The 9,244-nt window shown below is 35.9% G+C and overlaps 1 protein-coding gene across 1 annotated transcript; it reads left to right on the forward strand.

The window, feature by feature from the left end:
• Positions 1-70: 70 nt before the first annotated feature.
• LOC119193573 lies at positions 71-7,767 on the forward strand (the record flags this gene model as incomplete). Its single annotated transcript, XM_037447222.1, has 3 exons — positions 71-1,290; positions 6,925-7,183; positions 7,651-7,767. Coding segments are annotated over exons 1-3 (1,596 nt in total), but the record flags the coding sequence as incomplete, so codon positions are not given.
• Between the last annotated feature and the right edge of the window lie 1,477 nt (positions 7,768-9,244).

Genomic DNA, 9,244 nt, shown 5'->3' on the forward strand with positions numbered 1-9,244 from the left:
ATGGGAAAATGGAGAAAGTTGGGATGATGATTCAAAGAAATATGATACAGCTTGCAGTAAAAGCACACCAATGAATACAGAACCCAAACCACCTCGTAAGCAAGATAATGGGGAATCTATTCTTTCTGCTAATATTTTAGATTCAGTTAGCAAATGTGACGATTGGTCCCAGATTTCAATGTTTATGCCATCGTGGCATGATATTCCACAGCACACTGTTTGCAATGAAGACAAAGATAAGGATAACTTTGTAGAAAAAATCTCTAGCAGTACTTGCATTGAGATTGGTGATACGGATATTGTGAACAATAAACATAATTATAAAATAATCACTGCTACACCTAAAGATATAAATATGTTTCATGTATCTTTTAACAATGAAAAGATACCAGATATAAGAAGCCTGGATAAAAGTACTATGACTTATGAACATACAATTTCAGAAGCGTACAGATGCAAAAATGAAGAACAACATTTTGCTTCATTTAGAAAAATGTTTAAAAATGTTGCCAGATCTGATTTGCGAGACATTTTTGATAAATGTCGTGGAGATGTGAACTGGGCAGTGGATATTGTTTTAGACAGCATGAATAATAAGTTGCTGGACATGGTAGAAAATGAAGAGTCATCAGATAAAGAGGAGGAAATTATTGAACAGTGTGAATGTCTAGCTGCTTATAATATTATACCAGATGGAGTTTCCCCAACCCCACAAAACACTCCAAATATAGATGTCCAAGACAATGCTAGTGTTAACAGACCTCAAATTCTGAAAAAATCCAAAAAGGATACTGTCCTGTCAGATAGTTCAATGCAACTAAAACGGCAAATTGAAAAGAATGTAAACATTGCAGATAATCATTATTCCGCATACTGTTTAAAATTAAGAAAAATGCGCCACGGGGAGATCGTGAAAGCTGGAACTTCTTCTAATCAACAAAGTAATCTCGACGGTGAGGATGTAGGATCAGGATCTGTTGTGGTATCAAGTGAAGCCACGACTGCTAGCGTAGTCAATTCGGATGAGGAAGAAGAGTCCACCGCTGAATGCATTGATGAACCTGCTAAAGTTGTAAACGTAAATGTGGGCATGGAATTTATTACCATGCTAGACGACATGTTTGGACGAAAAGATATGATCTATCCGAACAATGTGCAACCGTCTCTGACGATATCAGTGTCTGTATTGAATGAACTGAACGCTTCTTGGATGGAATCATTAATGTACCAACTTGAGAATGAATCAAAACAAATGCAGGAGATTATCAAACAGGATGAAGAGTTTGCAAGGTGAGCCATATTATATAATTTTTATTTTGTTAACAATGGAATAAATGTTGTCTGTCTTAGTGTTTGTAAAATTTTTGATGGAATATTTGCGAGTAAAAGCCTTATCATATTGGTACTGGTCGTAGTCCGAATAGTATTTCCACCAAAGTCGAATGGTGTGTAATCTGAAAAACGTTCATCCCACTTCTTGGATTGGTGGTATCTTTCATAAATTTAAATTTGCGACATGATTTTATGCGAAATGCGAACTTAAATTTGAACGAAATTTCATGTAAAGTTTCGAAGGGAACTTCTAAATTTTTCAACATCATAGTCTAAAGGCTTTTAGTAAGAAACAATCCATACAAAAATCAGCTATTGTTATGCGGTAAACGGATTAGTTGAGATTACAACTTTATCATTACACGCTTTGTGCGAAATCTATCTAAAAACGCATGATTCATGTTCAATTGTATCAAGTTTTAAGTTTTTATTAATCGTTTATATTTGTTTGCATACCCATTTTGTTCATTCGGTTATATCAGTTTAAGAGCACTTCACAGACGCGGTATGCATATGCTTGTGTAGTTGATTGGTCTCGTATTGATTTTAAAGAGCCGACGCGACGACCATTCGTAACTCATACAACGTAATATTCATGGCCGTTCGTCATTTGCAAATGTGTCGCTTGATGCAGGGTTAAATTGACTTACACTCGAACCACAATTGCTATATCGTTTGAATGTTTGTGAAAGTAATACGAATATGATGACAGTAGTTTATTAAAGTCGAAAATGACGAAAGCGAATAATACTGCCGTGGTAAGCGCAAAAGCGGTATGTCAGTGAAACCTTATCTCGAGATAATCGAAGATTTGTATATATATGTATAATTCTATCGCGGTTTTTTGTTTTTTATTTTTCTCCCGACGTTTCGAAGACTTTGCAGCCTTCATGGTCACGGGGGGGACTGAGGTGTTGTTCATCCGCAAAGTCAAAGTTACAATATCTACCTACATTTTACAATTACACAACTTTTTTTTAATTTTAGCTGTTGGTGGTCCGATCTACGCAGAATGAGCTCACAGTGTCTTGAAGTCACTAAAATAAAAAACAAAAAACCGCGATAGAATCCGGAAAATTAGTTTAATTTCAATGTCTAACATTCGCGTAAACATAAGAAATCAATATAGTTTTATATTTAAAATTGAGATAGAGAAACTCTTTTAAGGTTTTTTTAACAAGTTCTAAACAAGATACCGTTATTTAGGTAAGTTCATTGGATGGCATTTCTTTAAGCTATACGACGCCATAAAAATCAAGATTTTTTTTGTGATACCGCTTTTGATCTTAGCACGGCAGAATATAGGTTGTGTAAAACCTAATGTGAGAAAATATGTGGAGCATCATTATTGCTAAAAAAAAAGTATAGTTAAAAAACGAACACTCATCATGGAAAGGCACGCAGTGCTGCAATTACGGCACCCAATTTAAGCCTTATGTGTTACGTCTCAGGATGTGGTACGGGGCGAGCTTTTCGCCATTTCGGGGATAAATTGTAGACTCCGGGCTGATATTGAGAAAAAAAATCCTAAATCACTTCCAAACGGGGATTCCAACCCGGGACCTCAGAGCGGTTGTCGTACTGCACACGCAATACACTTATGCCATTGAGGCAGTTTACCACTGAAATAAATAATCAGAAAGGTATAACATAGCTCGCAGTTCCACTATGGATAGCGATTGAAATAAAGTCCTAATATTTATTACTATTAGAGTCACGCTATATATTATTCCGGGGAAGGAAGTAGCCTATGTTCTTCCCAAGGTTTCAATATATCTTAATTCCAAATTTCATCTCAATCCGTTGGGTAGTTTTTGAGTTCGCGTTCAGTCAGGTAGATAGAGGTGGCTGGGGTCTTTGTTTTATAATATATATTTTAGATTTTTTTAAGAGGAACAATTTCGTCACACCTGATTATTGCATAACTTTAACCGTTTACGCAGCGCACGCAACGGACGCTCTCAAAAGTAATAATTTTTCAAACAAGCAAACTCTTCTGCTTTATATAATAGTATAGATTAGGACTTACTCCATAAAAATAATTTTTCGGTAATACCTAATAAGATACACACAATATGTTCCCTAGTTGTACATGGGAACTTGGTAATATGGAAAAACCTATATCGATATGTTTTTTAAAATCGAATTAATGCAAACATAAAATACATTAATCATAAAAAGAACATCAATTTTTCATTCTTCATTTGTATAACGCCCGAAATTAATAATGTATCTACTATCCAAGACTGAAACCTATCTTAGATTGCCGACTATCTTTCGATTGCTCTCCTATCGGCATGCCAATATCTTAACTCGCCTATACTTGCTTGCCTTCAACGATAGATCGCTGGCAATCCTTTCCAGATGCGTTCCCTCCTGACCATTCCATTTTATGCAGAATATTCCATTCATAAAAATACTTTTGTAATTACTTTTTCTAAAAATATTTTCCATACAAACTATTCGTTTCAATATTTGCCTAATTGCGAAAAATAAGACTTGGAGTAAAAAAATATTTTATGTATTTTAGCCCTCAAAAGAAATAATTAATAATTAGTACATGTCATATTTAAGATACAAACTTTTTAATTAGTTTCAAAATGGAACGTGAGTAATGTGGTTGCTAACATATTTTGACACTGAAGTTTAATAACATTGTTCATAATATATTAATAAATCTTTAAAGAATTTAGTTTTTAGTATGAAGTACGCAGTAAACTCGGTGCCATATAATAATAATTGACTCTGTCCACATTATCCAGTGTTATGGAACAAATTACAATTCCGTTATACATAATTTTGCATAACTTTAACCGTTTATGCAGCGCACGCAACGGAAGCTCTCAAAAGTAATCAATTTTAGCCGTTTTTGGTCCCATTGGTCATAGTGTGATGATATACATATACCCTATAATAGCCATCCTCAATAAATGGGCTATCCAACACTACAAGAATTTTTCAATTCGAACCGGAAGTTCCTGAGACCAGCGCGTTCAAACGAACATACTCTTCAGCTATATATAATAGTATAGATAATGTATGGAAATTTTGCCTGTTTCTATGTTTTAACTTTCAACTAATAAAACTATGTTAATTTGTAATTATTATTTTGAATTACAAATGTAGATAAGCAATAAAATAAATATCAGTGATTGTAAAGGTATTTTATTTTACTAAGTAAAGAAGTTATTTGTTAATGCTGTTCTTTTTCTAACATCTTGATTCTTTATATTGTTCTCATAATTAATAATATCAGCAGTTGATAACTCCACTTCGGTTGTAATTTCCTCTAGCCTGTGATTCCGACAAATATTGTGCAAAACTGCAGTTGCAATTATTATTGTTTGAACTTTAGGTAAAGATAAACGCAATGTCAATGCAATCACAGGGAAGCGACGTTTCCATGTACCAAATGTCCTGAAAAGATAATATAAATATTTCCTATTCCTCAGCAAAAGTTGATGGAATGGAGAAACACCATAGTTCCTGAAAAACGATGCAATTGTCCCTTGTTAGTACCTATCTAATAGTTCGGTAGGTACGGTATTTTTTGTAAATAATGTCAAAAATTATTTACCTTGTACATAGAAGTAACACGAATATACGAGATCAGTTTAACTAACACTGATTGGCAAGCAGATTTCGAAAGCCTAATCTAAACGTGAAATCAAACTCATCCAGGGTCTGCATGTAGTTAACTCTTTTCATTACCCGTGATGAAGCGCGACTTTCAGTTTCGCTATCAGTATCGCTAGTCCCTCCAAATCACTGTCGTCACTGTCACTAGAGAATATGGATATTTCCATTGCCCTTTCGTTACCCTTAAAATCAGTGTAAGCGATATTTAAAACATATGGAGTAAACTGAGGAATTGGTCCGATTGGAAAATGCGATTGTTTACAACAATCAAATCAAATGTCAAAACGGGTAGATAGAGTATTGGCAAGCATAAACTGTCATTTTCAAACAGAGGGTAATCTATGATCTGTAATCCGTCCTCTCAAAGATCGATTATTGTTAGAGATAGCTTACTCAATCTATGGATTGGTTATTGGCATGCTTTATCCATAAAAACGAATGAATTATCAATCTTAGATGGCATACATTGGATTAGGATTGGTTATTAATTTCGGGCGTAAGTCATTGTTGCATATTAATAAAACATTGCAGGCATTATATTTTATCTAAACTATGTTATCTTACTATTTCAAATGACAATGTTCGCGGTAGAGTTTGATATAATTATTGATAACATATTTTTTTGCAACGTTCTAATGGTGTACGTATTATTTTCAATTAAAAGGATTCATAACTGCGCTTATATTGGTAATATTAGAAGCGAGTACAAGCATTTTTGTAGCTTTACTGCGCATGCCTTTTACATAGGATTGCCATGAGAGTTAAAAAGGGCGTAAATACGAAAAGTGCTATATTTATCTTTTTGAAAATAACACTTTTCAATCAGTTACTCGAATTGCAAGTGTAAATTAAAAATGTTCTACGTGACTTGATGGCACTACTATTATTTTAAGAGTATTTGTCGCAGCGACATCGCATTTTCGCCACATTCGCACTAAAGTATAAAATGATAAAAAACCAGAAAGTGAAGATATTTTTACTACCCATTGCCAAGCACGAACCTCCTTTAATGCTGTAAGAGTTTAGGCCTTGGTCCTTTTTTTTACGTAGGTAAATCGTCAGTTGACTATCTCCCCTTGGGATGGGCGGGAGAGCGTGTCAGACTTTTACTGACTAAGAACCTACGGTGTTCCCATCCTTGCCTATGTGCCTAGGTCCAAGATCCGGTGGCATTGAGATCTAGTAGGCACCGGCCCTAAAGGGCCCCGCAAATTATGCTGACACTGCTCTTCGAGGCGCGCGTGGAACACTACGCGCCGTACACACGGGCTGTTAGGGTGTTTCGGGCGACGAGCTACCCAATGCTCGTCACCCGACGGTCCGCGCCTACGGAGGCCGACGATCCTCAGCAGACGTTCGACGCCCGCGTCTTGTGCGTCTGCCGTGGCGGATGGGACGGTGGGCGCTGTGGCGCTGTATTCCGCCACCTCCTTTGCGAGCATCACGTCCTCGCAGAAGGAGGTGACTGCGTCCCTTCTCGCCCCGAGCATGGCTTCTACCAGGCCCCGACGCGAGAGGTCTCCGATATTAAGCAAATATATTAAACACTAGTTGACCCGACACACGTTGTCCCGTCTTAACTATTCTTCTTCTTTAAAAAAATAATTGCACCACCGTTTCATCGGTGATGTCTTAACTATGAATTTGCAGCGCGCATTCTGTCAATCGCTGATAGTTATTTTAAACAATTGACAGTTATATAAAATAGATATTTTCGTTAAGTTTTCTTAACTTTTCTAATTTTCCGCTCAACTTCCTTATTTTTTCTTTCATAAGATCCTTCTCCTGACAATAACAAACATATCAAAAAATATATTTGTGAAATCGGTCCAGCCGTTCACGCGTGATGGCGTGACCAAGGAAACAGGGATTCATTTTTATATATATAGATTATTATTAAAACCCACATACCACTTGGTATACTGTAGAATTTTATATTTATGTATATTTTAGGGAACTAGCATTAAAAGAAGAAGAACTACTCATCGCAGGAATGGAGCCAGCAGTGCCAGATTTCAAGGAGATCATGGATATGGATCTGGCTCTCAGTTTGTACCAGAAGGATCTTGACGATTGGCGTAGTAGTGAACCTCAAGATTTAGCCGCCAAGATGACGAGGGAGAAATTGTATAACTTGTTCCCGGAAGTATCTCCGGATGTGTTGGCTGAGCTTTTAGTAGCGCACCACAACAATTTCCAAGCCACTGTAGAGGTTAGTATGTCATCATCATCAGCCCTGTATTATATACTGGCCCATTGTTGGGCACGGGCCTCCTCTACTACTGAGAGGGATATGGCCTTAGTCCACTACGCTGGCCTAGTGCGGATTGGTAGACTTCACACGCCATCGAAAATTTCTATAGAGAACTTCTCAGGTATGCAGGTTTCCTCACGATGTTTTCCCTTCACCGTTAGTATGTAAGCTGTGGAAATGTTTGACGGTGTTACGCCTTCCCTACATCTGGTCCTTTAGGCGGAACATGAAAGCAATTAGACTGGCCGGCATATTAATGCAAACTGTGCTAGGCGACATTTCCTTGGCTTTATTTAAGTATCATGTGTAGTCGCTACACATGCTAGAATTTTATTTAAAAAAATAAAGATTAAGGAATTACACATTAGGACCTCTTTAGGAGCTTATAGGGTTTAGTTTACGCTATATTAAAGACTTATTTTCAGTCTCTTTTAATCTCCACTGGAAGGCACGATATCCTGGAGCAAGAAAACGGCGTAAACAAGTTCGTAATGGAAAAGGAAATGCAACGGCAGAAGAAAATATTGGAGCTAGAGAAGGAGGTAATACTTATTCTATACATTAAAGTACCACTAATTGGTTTACTAATTGGAACGTGTTAGTTAGTGAGGGAGTGTTGATTTTAGATTATCGAAAATGAACTGTGTTCTTATGTACCAAAGACTCATTTTATTCTAACATAGTTATTTACTGTTACATTTGAATACACATTGTTATTGATAGTTTGAAATCGTTACTGCAATTTCAATAACTGTGTATTTTGGAACAGTTCTGCTCAAAATATTTTTTAGTTAACGGCTGTTTTCGTGGTTGTAAATATTTTAATGTCTTGAGGTTTCATATTTGAAAATTCCCAGTAAAATAACATATCAAAGAAACCCGTTAATGACAATTATTTGCGGTTACTCCATTTATTTTTAGTGTTTAAAGTTACATAAATTACAATAATTTATTATATTAAATTTAACATGTCACAGGAAAATCCTTGGTATAAATTAACTGACTATTAATAACAATTTGTTATTTAGCTTTGTTTTAAAATTGATAAGAAACTTCTAGCTTATTACTTGGATAGAATTATAATGTACAGTATAACGATACGCGTAATTAATTGGTATAATTAGATGTATATTTTACTATTATGCTCAAGCAAATAGTACAAAAGCTAAAGAGTTGGTTTTGAGAAAAAAAAATCAGCTGTATAATTAAATGATATAATTAAAACAATATGAAATTTTATATCTTATTCGTCGGTGCGCGTGAGTGGTTTAAAATTCGACCTTTTTATATACCGGTTGAAACTGGTCATGCGACGGAAATTTCCGAATTCTGACGTTGCGTAGAAACTACTCGTGATAAAAAGCTAATAAATACACTAATCTTTTTTATTTTTATTTATTTGTACATATATTATAACACCATAACAGTTGAAACTAATGCGATGTTATACAGATTTAATTTTAACAATTTATTTCAATACATTTATGAGCCATTTCAGTGAATTCTGACAGGTTACATATAAATATATCCAAGTTCTGAGATATAGTGTTAAGCAATCGTATGGCCCGTGACCAGGGCGCAAACCTTAGAATATCTTATGCGCATTAGACAAAATTAGACCTTGTATAACTGTACCGGTAAGGGGCGTTCAAATTAATTCCTGTATCGAAGTTGTGTCGCGACAGCTGCGCGTTTAGTCGTGAACCTGCGACAGTATCGCGACAAAAAGTCGCCACGGGCAACCTTCCTTAATGTTTATAGGCTATAATAAAATAATAGGCGTGGCCCATTATATAAGCCGGCTGACCTAGCGTGCGAAATGTAGGTTTGATGACGCCTCTGCTACCCCTGAAATGGCAAAGATGCCATGTAATACGTACAATAAATTGGTCTTGTCTGGTCAGACAGACGGTTTGGCGCCGATGAATAAATCAAAACAAAGTAGCTTCGTCCTCACCTTTCCAGTTATTTCGATGCCAATCATAATTCCGGTATTTTTATAAGCTGATTATTCCGTTT

Source organism: Manduca sexta, unplaced genomic scaffold (genome assembly GCF_014839805.1).
Source record: "Manduca sexta isolate Smith_Timp_Sample1 unplaced genomic scaffold, JHU_Msex_v1.0 HiC_scaffold_715, whole genome shotgun sequence".
NCBI classification, from domain to species: Eukaryota; Metazoa; Arthropoda; class Insecta; order Lepidoptera; family Sphingidae; genus Manduca; species Manduca sexta.